Source organism: Rhea pennata, chromosome 28, assembly GCF_028389875.1.
Source record: "Rhea pennata isolate bPtePen1 chromosome 28, bPtePen1.pri, whole genome shotgun sequence".
Classification (NCBI taxonomy): domain Eukaryota; kingdom Metazoa; phylum Chordata; class Aves; order Rheiformes; family Rheidae; genus Rhea; species Rhea pennata.
Genome location: NC_084690.1, coordinates 1,393,840 through 1,411,574, shown reverse-complemented (window position 1 = coordinate 1,411,574; position 17,735 = coordinate 1,393,840). Strand labels below are relative to the sequence as shown.

The 17,735-nt window shown below is 45.2% G+C and overlaps 1 protein-coding gene across 2 annotated transcripts; it reads right to left on the bottom strand.

The window, feature by feature from the left end:
* Positions 1–195: 195 nt before the first annotated feature.
* ANXA4 (annexin A4) lies at positions 196–9,588 on the bottom strand. 2 transcript variants are annotated; one of them, XM_062596936.1, is made up of 13 exons: positions 9,095–9,588; positions 7,066–7,122; positions 5,989–6,064; positions 5,157–5,251; positions 4,748–4,861; positions 4,511–4,601; positions 3,949–4,028; positions 3,474–3,530; positions 3,222–3,315; positions 2,674–2,769; positions 2,177–2,235; positions 1,753–1,875; positions 196–1,458 (listed from the first exon to the last, which is right to left on the bottom strand). In XM_062596936.1, exons 2-13 carry the CDS (start codon positions 7,066–7,068, stop codon positions 1,399–1,401), a joined length of 948 nt encoding a protein of 315 aa, XP_062452920.1. In that variant the 5' UTR covers positions 7,069–7,122; positions 9,095–9,588; the 3' UTR covers positions 196–1,398. The 2 variants fall into 2 exon arrangements, with proteins under 2 accessions (XP_062452920.1, XP_062452919.1); XM_062596935.1 differs by lacking the exon at positions 9,095–9,588 and adding an exon at positions 8,558–8,649.
* Between the last annotated feature and the right edge of the window lie 8,147 nt (positions 9,589–17,735).

Here is a 17,735-nt window from a genome sequence, read left to right as displayed (position 1 = left end):
AGCAGCCACGACAGCAGCGGGCGGCGGAGAAACATCTTGTTTATTTTTATTAAAAAAAAAAAACCACTCAGCAACGTAACACAACGCATTTATACACAAAGTCTGAGCGCGTCGGGTGCCCTGGGCAAAATACTTTGTTTTAAAGGCTTGAGAAAGCCCCTTCTCCCCCAAAGCTACAGAATGTGTCTCCAGCAATTAAAGCAGGGAGGAAGAGAAACAAAGTGATTTTATTTAGCTGAAGGTACAGAAGCATCTCCTCTTCAACTCGAAAGGAGCTTAATCCAGAGCAGACTGAGCACAGGAAGGGGTTTAGGCCACGTGAACATCTAACCTCAGTCCAGGGTGCCTTTGCAAGAGGATTATACAGGAACAGCTACAGGAGCCTGCAAATCCAAACACAGGCCCCAGCACAGTGAAAGCGATGCTCAGCCCAAAAGGCAGCGGAGGCAGTTGGGGAGGAAGCGTTCTTCCAGCAGTTGGTGTGCGAGTCCATGTCCAGCACAGGCACAAAAACTGGACCCTCTACCGTAGTGTTATAAAGGACTACAACCAGCTAGCGCTGGTGAGACACAGCAAGCCACCCCCGTGCGAGGCATCCTCCTACACCAGTGCAAGGCCTCCGCGTGTAAAGGCACCAGGCAGTGCTGATGAGACGGCTGTGGGACAGGTCATTCCCTGAAAAGGCACCATTCCAATGATACAGACTGTTTTATCTAGAGTAAGAGCTTACAAGACGCTGATGACTTCAGGAAAAGTCATGCTCCCACTGGTCAAATGGATAAGACCAAGAGAATAGGGCTGACCTGTTCCTTCTGATGTCACCAGTGACATCTTCCACACCTGATCTATAGGCAACACATCTATATTTATATACACACACACACATATATATATGCAAGTGTAGCAAGTCTGCTAACACTCCACATTAACAGAGGGCAAGCTTACATTTAAACACTTCTATTTTAGATGGGTGGTTTTCTTTGTGTTTGAATTATCTTGCAAAAGTGAAGCAAGTCTGCATTCTGTGCTCTGCCAATATAGTTAATTTTTTTCTTCTGCTGATTCTGACATTCCACATCTAAGTTTGCTTCAGCTGATAAATAAGTTTTGCTAGCAAATGCAATGGCAGAGGGACAGCTTGTCTGGAAGCATGTTTAGCGCTTAGAGTTGGTTACAGTATTCAGTTAAAGTCAAGTTTTACTAGCCAGATTAGTAGGAAAAAATGGGTGTGCCAAGCATAAAAGCATATCAAAAGGGTCAACTTGAATTGTCATGATCTAGTCAGAGCATTAACCAACCTAAGTCAATACTCATAGCAATAATTAAGCTATCTGGAAAAAGAGAGAAATCCTCATGATCTACTGCTTCCCATCACCCAGGCAGTACACCAGGCATCTTTTAATCCTCCCCACCACAGAGCTTGAGCAGAACTTTCCTATAATCTCCTGAGGTGTCTCCCTGGAGAGAGGAACAAAAGAACAGGTGATTAGTTTTACAGCTAAAAAAAAAAAATACACACACACACACACACATATATATAGGCCAGATCATTTCTGGTACAAGCAATTTCTTGTAGGCTTTGCATCCTTTTTGGCAGTTTGAATTAAGAACATGCAGGAATGTTTTCAGTACATAAATGTCTACTTAATTTCAGCTCCTCTGACTAAAACACACAATAAATGCCAAGTGGGAATCTCTTTCCTTTAAGCTACTTTGCAAATCCAGCTCTGCTTCTACCACTGAAAAGCTTACCTTAATGAAGGAGTAAAGAGATTTCCCATACATGGTCAGAAATTCCCTTCTGATATCCAACATATCTATTTCAGCACGAGACACCATCACTCGGATCAGTGTATTGTCATCTGTTCCCAAGCCCTAAAGAAGCAAACCAACCATGTACATTTACAAGGCATTTTTCGATAAATCATTGCTGCAGACAAAGGTTTTATTAGCTGGGCCTTCCAAGGGATCTGCTCCCATTTAGAGCATTCTCACATTAACAGTGATCCCTTAGCATCTTGCTGCTGAAAAGAATATTGCTCTGAGCCTCCTGAAGGAAAAGCTCAGGCTATTTTTCCCTCAGTTGTCAGTGGAGTTCCTCTCTATGTAATGACTGGTATGTTACAGAATGAAAGGCAAGGAAAGAAAAAGCAATCTCATACTGAAAGCTCTTTACCTTCATAGATTTATACAGTCTTTCAGCAAAATACGCAGGTTTATTCCGTGTGCACTTTACTATAAAGAGACAAGAACAAGAGAATTAAGGCCAACAGAAACTGAAGGAAAAGGTTTTCCAAGCTTCCTCCTGGTGGAGGTGTCTTCTGTGATGGAGCAGTCCAGGGCTGACCAACAGCAAGTACACTGCAGGCAACCACAGTGACCCACCATGAACTTGTGTCCTCTCACCCAGTGCACAGCAGTGCTTTCTTTAATGTTTTAAAGCTCCCTGACAGCAATTGTGAAGCACCAAAGCATCTCTTGGCAAAGTAAACAGTGCAATAAAGCATAGAGCTTTCTTACTTGACTACCTTTACAAAGAGTAAAATGGTATGGCTTTGCAGTAGGATACATATCACATCTGTCTCCTGAAGCTATGTAAACAGCAGGCCAGGGCAAGGTACAGCATCTCAGTTTCATTACTTTGTAGACAAAGTTTAAAAGCAGGACACTCACCCACAGCTAGTAAAGCATCTTCAAGGTCTCCTGACATCTCAGATTTAATGCTGTCTACTATGTCCTTGTTAGCAATCCTCCTGTATTCATCAAAAACTAGGGAGAAGAATCAGTGACAGAAACAGTGAGGAGGACAAAACACTGGCTTGCAAAAATCAGACCGCTCATACTCTGCATGAACACTGTACCACTATCACCACATTGTTGCAAGCTAAGTCAGGGCTGTCCCACAGAAAGAACTCATTTTTGCTATTAACTGCCTTGTTAGGAAATTTAAGCACATAGCTTCTTCCCGCTCTGCCCTAATAGGAGTCACATTTTATCTCTGATTTAAAGACTGAAGCAGTAGTGAGTTGTACTGATGTTTTTCTCAAGTCTCTTTTTGTCTCAGAAGGGAATGAAGTCATCTCAAAGAAAGGTGGGTTCTACATATTGGCCTGTCTCCAGAAGAGCTCGCAATCAGTCACTGATCAAGCACAAAGCACCTACAAAAATAGTCCTCAAATAAGTAAGCAAAGAAGAGAATGCAGGACACTGGAGAGTCCTACCTCTTAGTAGGTGACTTCTGTTCCGTGTACAGAGGACGGACATAAATTGTACCTCATCTGTTCCCCATTTCTTCTCCCCAGCTTCATACAGGCTCTTGAAAACATTAATAGGCAAAGCAAGGCTAATTGAAAAGCTCAGCTGCACATAAGATTTTTACTTCCTTGATACTTCAGCATTGCTGGACTGTGGCTGGTCTAGATCACAGCTATTTCCAAACAGACTGTTCTTGCAGGATGAAAATTTCTACACACCTGAGCATCTTGCTGAGCAAGGGCACTATCCACATACGTTCCCTCATCTCTGTTTCCCTGCAGAGATAAAAGGATGAAATACTCAGCCCACTTGAGCAACTAACAGAAGCAAGTCCTGCAAATTCCCCATTTAAAACAAACTACTGGAGACTTGTAATGAGGCCCATTTAGAAGAGTCTTTAAAATTGAATAGTAGCTCACAAATACATAAAAGAAATACAACAAAAATGACTCAGAAATGATCTGTGCCTCCTCCTGAAGTCAGCAGCAAATCACTTGAACTGGACCATTTTAAAAAAAGCACGACAGGAATGCACACAAGAGTTAAATTCCTCTCCTTGAATGAAAAGCAGGCAAGCTAGCATGGAAGATGGGAGGTGAACTGAAACCCTGCCTCAGAGATCATCACTGACATGAGAGGCATGTCCAACAGCAATAGAAGGATTTCCCCCCACTTCCCTTAGACTGGGCTTACCGTTGCGAGGGACACAAGGACTCTTCGAAGCATGGAAGATGTATCAGAGACAATGTCCTCTTCAAGGGTACAGCCATATTCTAGCAGGAATACACATGACATCTGTTAGTAACAGCTCCAACGCTTGGATAGTTCGTCCACAACATGTGCTAGCCATAACCAGATGAATATATGAATATGTTCAGCATTCTAGACATTGTTATTTTAACCAGCCATCATAACCAGTGCTATTAGTCCAAGTTAAGAAGTACAGCCAGTAAAAAGCTAGTATTAGATCCACACATGGGCGCACATGCAACTGATATACCTAACTCCCAACCCTCACTTTATTTACACCAGTGTAACTTCTTGGAGACATTCTAGTTCTTGAGGCTGACAGCAGTTTCACTGCTGACATCCATTTAACTCAGAGGTTCTCTCTAAGCAGACAGTAGTAGCTCTATTGGCTGATTTGTCCAAGTTAAACCAAAGACTAATGAAAGCTCTCATTCCTCTACACACAGCCACACAAGTTACTTTTCAGGCAGTAAGAGTACAACAGCTTGCAGTTCGCACTACATACGAAGTTTGTAGTTCTCATTAATGTGTCGGATCTCTTCATTTGTGCGAGAAGCCAGAATTTCAATCAGGCAACCTTCATCTGTTCCAGCACCCTATGAAATTGCCAAGAAAAGAACTATGATGATGTTTCCAATGTGCTATTGGCTTTTCTTTTCTTTTTTTTTTTTTTTTAATAATTAGGCCACATCTTATTAACTTGAACAGATCTTTAGCAATGTAAAAAGGAAAAATTCCAAACCTTCACAGCCCTCCTCAGTTCATGTACATCATACATGGTGGTGGGAGTCATCATCCCAACGATCACCCTCTCAAAGTTCCCACTCAGCTCAGACTTCAAGTCATCAATCAAATCCTAGGAGGCCAGTGGAGAATGAATGAGTTGGGAGAAAAAGCAGCCCTTGAGAACATAAAGAATTGACTCATTCACCACATTTGCCTGTACTCCAACTCTCCCTAATGAAGAGTAGCTCTGAAGCAAACAAGATCAAGATAAGCCTTTCTGTACAGCTGGAAAAAAAAATGTGCTAACCTCACTGTGGTGGAGGCTGCAGTGCTGTTCACTTTTCACCCAAGTACTATACTCTAAATAGTATCTGTATTTGCCAGTTAAGGCCACAGTAACTTATCTCAGATGATCACCTACCCACCCTGCCAATAGCAGTTTTATAGGTGATCAGAACTTGCTGGCGTTGGGAAACATTCAGTTTGGTCAGAATCTCGATGATGGCATCTTCATCTGTGCCTGTGAAAAAAAAATGAAAGCCAGTCAGACTGCTTGCAGGAGAAGCAGAAGTGTGCTCTGGTCTTGTGTGTAGTGTGCCATTAGCCATCTTCTGTTCCTTCCACAACCTGGTTCTTGACAGGGCTGGGGAAAAAAGATCAACACACAAAAGCACCTCAGCCTGGTAGGATGGGAGAACCATGCTGCAGGAGAGAAGGTGAGAGCCAAGATTTGGATTTCAGGTTGGGCTCAAATCTCAGCATGACCAAATCACTTGATTCTTTCCAATGCCCTCATACTGCATCATAAAAATTGGTGCTGCACTTCAGAAAAAATACCAAATACATCCGAAACTTCTAGGGTTAATAATATCTATAAGCAGCCTGGAGACAACACTTACAAAGACTATGTATAAATACACAGATAAACTGGCAGACTTTGAGTAATTGAATGGAATCGTAGTAGTCAGTCTGTCTCTTCTCCACATACTTCTTGCTTTGCTTCTGTTTGGATGCAGCCTCTAATTTCTGATCAGGCTGCCTCTCTGCGTTTTACAACAGAAAGGATGGCAGCATCCACAGGCTGCATTTTGGGAGGTCCAAGGCATGATCCCTGTTTTTTCTTTGCAAAGAGTTTTGTGGGAGATGCAGTAGGGCAAATGCAGGTGGCTAGACTTCCTTCCCAACAAACCACCAGGGTGGAAAGTCTCCCAACAGTCTGAAAAATTAGAGTTTAATAGTAGAGGTAGAACAACTTACCAAATCCCTTCATTGCTTTCCTTAGTGCCTGTGCTTCTTGCTCAGCACTGAAACTTGAGATCCCCTTGATTGTTGCCTGTGTTCACAGGAGAGGAGTTAACAAATGCAGACTCAGAGTGATGCACACACAAAGCACATTTAATAATACATTATTAATATATTATAATATATATGATTAATAATAAAAAACACAGTAAGAGCAAAAAAAAGTCCACTCAAACTTGAGTGACTTTAGATGACACTTCCAGCCTACTCTGAAGAGACAGTCTGTTCAAAAGGGACTTCCCTGTTATGTAAGTAATAAGCCACAGTAGCACAACTAAAAGGAGAAAATGCCTCCTCCTTGCTACCTGTGCAGCATCTGTTCTTTTCAATTAAATAAAGGTCGAATACCTGGCATCTCTGTTCAGTCCAGCTGTTGCTTCTTCACAGCTCCATGTAAATCATAAAAGCCGATCACAAAACCCTATTCCTGACTTTTCTAATGGCAGGCAAGGACCATTATTCCGTAAAAAGAGTAATGTGACATCAAATGCAGTGTTTGCTCACAAACAGGTTTCCACTGCCCAGAGCCATTTCTATTACAGAATGGGTAAGGTTGGAAGGGACCTCTGGAGATCACCTAGTCCAACCTCCCTGCTCAAGCAGGGCCACCATTTCTATTGGACTGCACTGTCTTACACATCGACCTGCACTCCCACGGACACCAACAGCAAAAGTGTGATTAACATTAGTGCAGGTTAAGCTTACAGTAACAAGCACAGAGACAACTGCTGTATAGATGAGGTTGCAGGTTGAACCTGTGAAGAATAACACACCCAGAGAGTTTATCAGGAGAAATCTATGCCTCACAAACCAATATCTGACTGGATTTTACATTAACTCCCAAAGGAGGACAGCCCAGAAGTGTGGGTCCGTTCTCCCCTGGTACAAGGAAATGGAGGAAAGAGATAAACTTGCCCCCAACAAAGAGACAGACAATGACAGTCTGTATCTTTATCTGAGCTACACTCCCCACATTTATCTGATCAGAGCAAATGCTTGGCACAACATGGTACAGGAAGCAAGCACACTCACCATTGCTGCAGTATTTGGTCAATCTGTTATTGTCCAAGCCCCCAGGCAGTTAGACAACTGTAATAAAAGACAGAGGGACTGTTAGTTTTCTAGCAAATAATTAACAGAATATACCTACCCTTGCCAGTTAATGGGGCTGGTTAAGTAACTGATACTGTAAAGCAGGATTGTAACTGCCTCATTTCTGTGGCCTAAAGGCAACGCTTCACCAACAGCGCTACTGAACGCCTACAGTGACTGCAGCTCAGAATTGCCAGTCCTGCTTTGCACTGTACTAGCAAAGGCTGGTTTATAATGGGAGAGGTCCAGGATGTTTGCTCTACAAAGGCTCTGTTTGAAAGAGGGATGTTGTGCACAAGCAGATGATTAACACCAGCACTTAAACTTTTTTTTTTTTCTGTAATCAGGTAGTTATCTGTCCCCAACAGTGTCTTCTAAAAACTGAGCTCATCCTGGATCAGCTATTTATATTGAAAACAACACAAACTGTATCCCACATTCTGCCGTTTCAAATCTAGGCTTGCTTTGAATAAAGTTTCCCTGACTATATTCAGGGCATAGATGGTTCCCAGCAAGCAGTATTCCTGGACAAGATTTAAACAGGTATTTTAAGTTTCCTGAGTGTATAGACATGGTGACAATCCTACATGCAGTATCTGAAACAAAAACAATTTCTTGAAGACCCATTCTCCGGCAGTGCAGACACTGGACTTGTTTGACTAGTTCTTTCTTCAGCACACGTTTACTAGAACACAAACCCACACCCTGCACCAAGTCAGTTTTTCCATGGCTCTGACACTGCCAGCTGTTTCCAGTGTGCTGGATACAGCCCGCTCCCTCCTTAGCCAGCTGCATTTCAGGGAGGTGGAAGCACCCTGCTGTAGGTCTCCGGCTCCCAGCAGGCTGAGGGACACTGATCCCAGCCCTGAGTTTGTAGCTCAGGAAAGGCTCTCCCTTCTGCATGGGAGACCCAAGACAGCTGAAATAGCCTAGCATCTCCCACATGATGAGCTTGCTCGTGCTGTTGCCCTCAAAAGGAATAAAACCTAATCCAGAGTTAGAGCTGGAGCCTTGTACTCCTCACTTCTCTGTGCACGCACCCAGAGCCACTTTAAAAAACATTGCCGTGCCTTTCCCATTGCCAGCAGGGAGGACACCAGCTTTGCCACGGGCACAACAGAAGCAGAAAAGAAAGCAAATTCTGCATCTCCTGAGCCTGAGAAGAGTCAGTCATGCTCCTTCTCACTGCCCGGCTCCTTGTTCCCCCATCACCCAGGCCCGCCCCAGCACGCCAAGGCCTTGGCACTGCCACCGAGCAGGGCGTCCACCCGGCCAGAGGCTGTCCCGCTCCGCACAGCCGCACTGCGAGCTGCCCTCGTCCACCCCGTCCACCGGGGAGCAGGACTAGGACTCGGCACCGCACCCCGGCGCTTCTAGCGACGTACCCCCCTCCCCACACTGAGGGGGGCCCTGCGGTTATTTTGGCGCTCACCTGCTCTCCCGAGTGGGTGCCTTGGCAGTGATGGGGAGAGCTCTGCTCAGCCCTCCTAGGAAGAGAGAGTCCCCGCCCTGGAGCGGGGTGGGACTCCCTGGCGCAAAGCAGCTTCTCGCCCAGCTGACAGGAAGGCAATCCAGGCCCGATCCCCTCCCTCTGCCCTTCCGCAAGCGTTTGGCTGTAATCCAGAGCACAGAGCGATTCCCCAGGCAGCCTGTCCCAACACACACGCAGTTAGGGAACGTGCATTTGGAGTCCCACAGAGGCCCGTGAGAGTAAAGGTGGCCTGGCAGGCTGGGATGGCTTCTACTCTCCCCAGTGTTGCCTGCAAAATCAACAGGCACAGAGGGTCTCTCAGGTTTCTGACTGCACGCACACACTGTCTGCATAATGTCTCGCTTCACACTGCCACATAGAAAGCACGTATCCAAGGAGGGAAGCAACGGGGCAGCTACAGGAAGCACAAAAACAGGCTGCGACAACCCGGAGCAAAAGGTCTACCCCCCCACCATGTGGCCTGCGAGCACTTCTTACCTGTATTGCATGTCTCCTTTGCTCCAGCAGCACCTCTCCAGGTCTTCAGCATGGATTCTCTCTTGCCTGAGGACTTAACCACTGCTAAACAGTGATTTTTCTAAGAATGATTATTTTTCTCCCCTAAGAAACAGCCCTGCCCTGAAGTGAGAACCCTCCAGATAAGGGGCTTCAGTTTTGCTCTCTGGTGAAGCTGCCAAGGTCAGCCACGGACAAGATCACAAAACTGACAGAGGCAGCCTAACCTCGCAATAAAATAGCGCGTCTTGTCTTCACTTTGTTTATCCGCAGGGCTTTGGTTTCCCTGATGTCAAAAGTGACAGTTGTTACAGCAGGTCAGTCACCCCAGGTCCTCGTTTCCAGCTCAGGTAACAGTTGCACACCATCCCCTTGCACGCACACACACACTTTTCTGGAAGAGACCTAAAATTAGCAGCTTGGATGAAGGCAGGCTGTGCTCCACTGAGCACAGCTGTGCAGCTGGCTTTTTATAGCTCCCACCACAGCTCTGGCTCCCAAGAACAGCGCTGCAGAGCCCTGCTAGCATCTACTCCCTGCTGATGTGAGAAGTGTCGAGCAGAGGGCGAATGGAAAGCAGAGTTCAAGTCACAGCCCCTTTCCACTGTCCAGAGTCCTTTCCTTGCAGAGTCTAGCACTATGACTTGGACTACGATTCACAGTGTGGATGGGACATTGTAACTGGGGCTGTTCTGCCTTCCTTCCATACACACATGCTCAGCACCCAATCTAGAATTTGCTTCCTTAAACCCAGCCTAAGGCTAACACCAGTCTATTTTCACACAGCATGAATGCAAGCAAATCTGAGCCCTATACCACTGACTCGAACAAATAAAGTCTTATTTAAAATCGTTCACACAGATTCTAAACTGGAGCTGCTAAAGATCCACCAAAATCATGCAGCTAAGAGTCTGGCCCAATATAGAAGTATGTGCTCATCCTTATGGGGACACTATCAGTTGCTAATTTACACCACTGAGCTGTCAGAAGAGGAACAGTCATGGACAACCCCACAAGTCCTGTCACACTGTAATACGTGACAAAGTGCATTCTTTTTTCTTCATTTCTTCACTTCCTGATTTTCCCATCGCTGTTTTAACCCCTTGTGTTATCATGCTATCCGAATATCCACAGCTTATTTGGTTTCATATCTGCTACACATTCCCACAGTCTTGCAACACTCCTTCCTCTGCAAAAGCCATAATGAAAACTAAAGGTCACAGAAGGACAAGGCAGTAGACATTAAAGCAAGTAAATAAACTGATCTCAAGCAGCCAGCCTGCTAAGCAGACTCTTGGTCCCACAATGAGAACAGAGCCGAACCTCTCAGAAAATGGCAACATCTGTTTTTTGGTCTAAAGATTTGGCCTTTCAAATTTGTACTGCAAATTGTTGAGAAGCCACACATGGAAGGAGAAGTTTTCAGAGTGTCATCTGATTGGTATATATCTGCCCCTGCCTTTGGGGGGGTACTGCTCTGCCTCATTCACTGGGGTCCAAATCCTGATACTAATGAAGTCTAATGACTTCCAGACTCCCACAGATTTAAATGGTTCCATGATCCAGGTCTTTAGGGATTATGTAGGTGTTTTCAGAGAAGTTAATAAGGAAAGTTTCATTTTCATATGTAAGTATTAGCTGTCTGGCATCAACAGCCTCTGAAAAAATGGGGTTATTCAACTGTTGCAGAAGTGCTCTCAGAGCTGTATCACAGTGCTGTAGTTCAGTTAAAGCATTGCCTCTACAGCAGCAAATAGCTAAGGTTAGGGTAGAAGCCAAAACTCAGTGTTTGCTTTTCTGGAACACTGATTTTCATGTGCTTGTAAACAAGGTAAAAACACCTCATATCCTACATATTAATACAGGATAAATCACAATGCTAAATGCAGATGTTAAACTCCTGCAGAGGCACAGGGGCACTTTTGATGCTCGGGGAAGGGATGTCTCCTTACCTCCATGTCAGCACTGTATAAAATGAAACATGTTTCCACAAAGCAGGGGTAACCCTAGTGTAGAAACAATACAGATTTGGAAAAGACCCTAGGAACAGCCAGATACAGGGATAAGGGTGAAAATCAGCCTGAAGCTTTTGTTTTGCTTTCTGCAGAAAGGCCTGTAAACACAGTGAGGAAGGAAAGCAACAAACTCACTCCCAGAATTCAGTAAGCAATGTTTATCGGCAGGCGGGAAAGACAAATTCAGTGATTTACCCAAGAAACGAATGTGTTCTAGGTCTTTATCTGTTACTGCAGCCATTAGAAACATTCCTTTATACAGCATTATGAAGGGAACATGCAACATTCCACCTCCTGCAAGTTGAGATAGGGCTTTACAAAATCCAGAGCATAGTGTGCCAGTATTGCTATGAAAATGTTCTCTGGGTAGTTCTAGTTTGATTACATAAATATACATGTCATGTGAGGCCAAGAGGGAACTGGGCAGGGGTGGGGAGGAGGATGACTTTGAGGAAATCCTCCTAACCTAAGCTCCTTTAAAATAGATTATGACATACCACTTAAACAGGGAGGTCTTAATGCCTTAGAATGTAAACTATAAGGGGCAACATCCATGGGCAGCTGGATGGAAGAGACAGGAGTCAAACTCACCATTTTACATGTGCTTCAATTACAAGCTTTCTAAGACACAGCTGAGTGCTCTGTAGACAGGCACACACAGCCCCGGTCCACACACAGGGATTCCAAGTGCCATCACAGTTCAAGCAGTGACAAGGATAAGTGTCTCAGGTACCACAGTGCTCAGTGATTTCCATGCTGCTGACCCACAGCATATGCTGTGTCAACACAGTCTCAGTAACCCCCCCCCCACACACTCTGTCATTCTTACAGAGTAGCTTAAAGCTGTGCTTGGCCACCAGCCCAGTCTACTGTTTTCTTTTATTAAAAAAAACTATAAACAGCATGGAAAGCAAACAGTGCTGAGCCATTGGTTGTCTGAACACTTTATCAGCTGCCTGAATTATTGAATGCCATCCAGCAAAGGACTGGAATCAGCAAACAGCTCAGCTGGGAAAGCATTAGACTGAAGATCTAAAGGTCCCTGGCTCAAGCCTGGGCTTCAGCAAGGGGGGGGGGGGCGGCTGTCCTTGTTTGGGGTTTACACTAGATGATCTCCAGAGGTCCCTTCCAACCTTACTGATTCTATGATTCTAAAGCAGATCCTAGAAAATGGAAAGGCACTCATGAGGCAACATTAACTTCAGAAGAGCCCCTTGCAGTCATACAAGGGATTGGACTACAGCCTACAGGCTCCTGATCCAACTTGCTCAGACTGTTTCACCTTCCATTCAAACCAAACTGCAGAAGATAGGTCTGCTCTAATGTCCCCAGTACAGTTTAAAGCACAGGCTGTGGTAGAAGACCCACAGGAGTCTTTGCATGAGCTAGTGTTGTCTGGCATCAGTAAGCCATCTCCATGACTTTATGGCAAGACATCACCTAGTATGAATACAATCCCACCAGTATTAAGCTGCTTACCTTGATATAATCTATTTACAGTAAGAACAAGAGATGTGCTAGACCACTATAACTGCATCCACACTGCAGTTAACACAAATATAATTATTTCATCATGAAAAAGTTTCCAGTAACAAACAGCATTTAAGCTCCAGACCTTCAGGCTTGCCAGCTTCATGAAGAGCCATTCAGTCAGGGAAATTCCTAATGCCAACTTTAAAGCTACATATTATTTGTGGGACACCCTAATCCTGCCTTCCCCAAAGCCACAGGCTATGAACTGTTGCGCTGTTGCTTCCAGCACCCCTAAATGCATTATCAAGCTTAAATCTCACTTAATGGGTTTAAAGAATATTTCATCATTGCATATACAACTCTGAAAAAGAAATGAGCAGCTTTCATTTTTTTCTCCTTAATTAATACTTGCTTGTCTATAGGCTTATCATGTTTAGTTCTGTAACCTAGTTATATCCCAACTCTGAGAGGAGAATCCAAACTACAACTCCCAGTTAAGGGCAACCTCTAAAACACGCAGAAATTTGTTTCTTCATAGGATGAAATTAGAAGCCCACCAGCTGATGTAGCACTTAGAACAAGGTAGCATATTAGAAAACTCTAACATTATAGGGTACCCTGTACCATAGGACAAGAACAGCAGAGCCACTCTGCAAGGAAAAAACAAGCTAAAGGAGACCCTAGCACCAGGGGAAAAACCATACCTAGGAAGACCTCAGTCTTATAGCTCCCAAATAGTCTGGAGCAATAAAATAATTCATTAACCACTATCACCTAACAAAATAAAGTAACAAAGCAAGCCCACAACCTACCCAGCTACTACAGTCAGCAACAGCTAGAGACAAAAATGACTTATAACACATACCAGAGCTGACCCAAAGAAACAAAACAAAAACAAACAAAAAAACAAGACCAGAAACAGAACTACCTGCAACATACCTCAAACAAAGAGTGAGCTGCTTGGGCCTGAGCTTAAGTAGAGCTCTTGGGCCACTGGCAAAGGTGCCAGGAGTGGGCCCAGGTGAGACCAGTTGGGACAATTAAGGCCTGTGGGTGCACTCAGAACCCTGACACTTAAAACACAGCTGATAAATTCCTTCTTAGTGAGAGCCTCTCTGCAAACCCATCTTGATATAACGATACTGGCTCTAATCAATAGCATCTATTTGTGGTGCAAAGTCATACTCCTGGAGAAATATTGTTCTTTTTTGACCTGGTGGTCAATTCTACTGATGTGCGCAATATCAAGCCAGGCTACGCTCAGTAGCAATTGTGGCAACTGAGGTTGCCAAATGCCTGCCTTTGGGAGCTTGGCTATAGCCAGCGAAATTCCTACTTGGGGGTACTGCACAGGTACACAATGCTGGAGCACTCTGTAACCTAAGTGTTGAGGGAGGGAAAGGAAACTACGAAAGCTTGTTACATGCTGTAATTGTTATATATTACCTCCTCTGCATTATGCAACCCTATAGGACAGAATAGCAAAGAAAGATTTTAGTGAGGTTTGTATCTCTAGTGGGGATGGACTCCGCTTGCTTCCATGACAGAGTTGCCTCCTGGTAGATATAACTAAACACATAATGCTAAGTACGCTCTTTTCTACCTTGTTGCCACTCGCAGAAATACCCAGAAGAGGTCAGTGTTCCCTAGCTTTTAGATTATGCCCGTGATACATTTCCAAACGTATGTTTTTATTTAGAAAATGCTGAGCTGTCTGGAAAGTTTGATCAAGAAGGATTCAGCCATATTAATATTTCCCAGTTTCTTCTCCCGGGGAACTGAATCCATTCTGTTAGTAGTATAGGGGAACCAGGAATCAGACAGGTAATATGGAGGCAAACAGCTCTGCTGACATCATCAACCCTCAAATAGTTTAAAACCAGTCTCACAGGATTTTAGGAACTAAATTGTGGTGTTTAGGGTTGACAGTATTAGTCAGACTGAGTGTCTCTGTGCAGCAGCAGAACTCCAAAGAGCACACGAGATGCATCAGGCTTTGATGGGAGAATGACTTGACCACATCTCTGCTTGCAATTACTGATTAGCTTTTTCATGTAAAGCTTTCAAGTTCAATTCTCTCTGATCCCTATGAAGGTCACTGGGATTGTAGCAATGCAGCTGTACCTCATGTTTTCTGGAACAAAGAGTGGCATCAGCATCTGCAACTGAGGATCTGCTTCTGCCATAATTCTGTTCCCCAAAACAGTCACCAATGGAGTTTGTGAGGGCTTGTATCAAGAAAATCAGGGCCCCATAGCTGCACGTTGACAGTGACCTGTGTTATACCTTAGCACTTTCTCAAGTGTATTAAAGAAAAGTAGTTCTCAGTGACTAGTTAAGATGCTCAGCAGTGCATCTGCAAGCTCTCTGCATGGCAGTAAGTTTTATCTTTCTTAGCTGGAAATGAGTCATTTCCCTGTACTGTACAGAGATGCTTGATTTTCTTGGAAATTGTTCTGTTCTGCAGAGTCCCCAGAAATCACTGACTGTAGGACTCTCTTTGGCACTGGTTATTTTACCTCAATCTTAATAAATGACTGGGGATGTTTCATAGATTAGACCAATTAAAAACAAACAAACAAAAAAAAAAAAAAATGATAGCACCCACACCTTCCCCAGTTCATACTTCAGCTGAAGGGCAAGTGAACCTTCTGTATTCCTCATTGGCAACCCATTGTATAGCCAGAAATAAAAACTGAACAAAGTTTAATGAAGATTAAATGCCTGTTAAATAAAAAGAGCACTGCTTTCATGCTTGTGTTAACTGACTCCTCAAAATGATTGCAGCTCCAACCATGTGGACTGTCTTGTAAGAGACATGAAAATCATGTAGATTGGAGCCACTCTGCAGCACTATACAAACTGTGTGTGAATGAATGATGGTGGTCAACAAGGCCTTTGAAGTCTACAGAGCCAGTTTGTAGGGTCCTACCACTGAGATTAAGGATGATGGAAGAGGTGCAGAGTTAACTGTACTGGAGAGGCACAGTGGCTTAGCAGAAAAGCAACTGTACAGCAATGCTTACATTAGTAAAGCAGTTTCAGATCTGTGTGCAAAACATATGCTAAATATTATCACCAACAATTTTATTTGCTTATACTGGGAGTCACTTTCACAATAATACGTATCTTAAAAGTCTCCAAATACTGGCAAAAGCAATCAGATCCATTTACAACATGCTGATCCTGTTTTCTTGGCGCTGTTGGAAGCCTGGGCCCCAAAGCCAGCCCATTCAGCAAGGCAGCAATACAGGAAAAGGAACAGGGCAAAGCCTGTAATTTCTTTTGCTTGCACATTGCTTCCCAACATACTCTCCAGGGCATTTTAGCTACTCAGTTGTTTTCATTACAGTTCTCTTAAAACAAAATTCAGGGTAAACATTTTTACCAGCCCACAATAGCCAAGGCCTGCCTGGCCTACACACTTGGGACTGGGGTTTGTTAGCACGATGGCTGTAGTTATTACCATAATACAGGAAATAATAGTCATTAGGAAAACGCAAATGCATTCTGGTTTCCTCCTTTGCCCAATTTCTGCCCCAGAGCTGTGGAGTGACAGCATGAGAGCATGGCTTTCACAGAGGCATTCCTCTCTCAGCCACAGACGCCGCACGTTTTTATTTTCCAGGTTGCAGGCTAGGAAAAACAATTCTTGCTGGTTTAATGTTCCCCTTTGCCATTCAAAATCCCAGCCCTGGCCTTTCCAGTTAACATGTGCAGAAAGCAGAGATGGCTGCTGCAGACACAGTGGACTGGAAAATCTAAAGGTCTCCTGAGTTCTGAGAACTAGAAAAAGGCTGAAAAGAACCTAAAGTGTATTTAAATAAAATTTCACAAGAGTCAAGCTAAACTCACCGTTCTTTGAAGTCTGACTCATGAGTTTGGGATTCTTTGGATGAGCTACATCCCTGCTTATGATCATCTCACTACAAGCTTGCAAACTAGGTGGGTACTGGAGCGGGAAGGAGGGAAAAGACAGAATTTAACAGTAAATCTTCGGTTCTGTCCTAAAGTCCATATGCTAAAGCCAGCAAGTGCTTTGGGTGCATGGAGAGTGTTGTTCTACACAGCATGTCCTGAAAAAAACTGGGCACCCAAAATCAGCACCCCGGTGGCCTCTATAAAAACTCCAAATTACTATTGAACAGGAATCTAAATAAATATTTGATTTTGGCAACTCCACTTAGAAACAGTGCCGTGTCAGGCTTTCCAAAAAACCCCGCTAACTGTAAAACACTTGCCGAGTTCTGTGATTTTGGGGTACGGCTGAGTCCCTCGGTTTGAGCACCTCTCTGCTCCCCGACCAGGTACATTTTGGGGGTGAGGAGTTATTTTCTTTAATGTGTAGTTTGTTTTTTTTTTTTTAATGAGATTCTCAGTCAGGTGCAAGCCGGGCCTGCATGAAGACAAGCCTTGAGCTTCCTGACAAGATGTCACGGCAGGGAGTTGTTACTATTATGACAGGAAAACATCAAGGCCTAAGTGTACCCTTGAGAAAATAAACGTGTATAAACGCGTCCAGCGGCCGCTCGTCGGGGCGCAGAGCGCGCGCGCCCGGCGCCGGCCGCGGCCCTCCCTGACAGGATTTCTGCGCGCAGCCCGGCCCCGCGCTCTCCCTCGGAGCTGGCGGGAAGGACGTGGACCCCTCCGGTGCCCCCGGCTCCCCGGGGCAGCCCGGAGAGCACATCCTCGCCGGCAGGGAGAACAGGAGAGGAGGAGACGGCAAGATGTGAGAAGCACCCCCTTATCCCCTTAGGACCCCACATAACGGCGCTGCCGCGCTGCCCGCCGGTAGTTGTAGTCCGCGGTGCGGGGGTGCGGGGGATGGGTGAGGGGGCGGCATGGCGCCCTCTGGAACTACAGCTCCCAGGATGCCGCGCGGCGGGGCCGGCCGCCGCCATTACACCCCCCACCCCCGGCAGCGCCCCTTGGTCCTCCGCGGCGCTGAGGCGACCGGGGGCGGCGGCGGGAGGAGGGGGCGCGCCCGGGCCGGGCCGGGCCGAGCCGAGGCGAGCCCGGGCCGGGCCGGGCCGGGCCGGCGGCGAGGCGGGGGCGGTGCTCCCGCCGGCAGCCGGGACTTCCTGTGACGGCCCATTTCCTGGTCGGATGGGGCCGGCGGGGGGCGGCGGCGGGCT

Excerpts from the sequence above, each read along its gene's own strand:
- ANXA4 (XM_062596936.1), bottom strand. Across the intron at positions 5,252-5,988 it reads GAAAGCAATGAAGGGATTTG|GCACAGATGAAGATGCCATC; the intron begins GTAAGTTGTTCT and ends TTTTTTTCACAG. Across the intron at positions 4,602-4,747 it reads AACTGAGGAGGGCTGTGAAG|GGTGCTGGAACAGATGAAGG; the intron begins GTTTGGAATTTT and ends GCAATTTCATAG.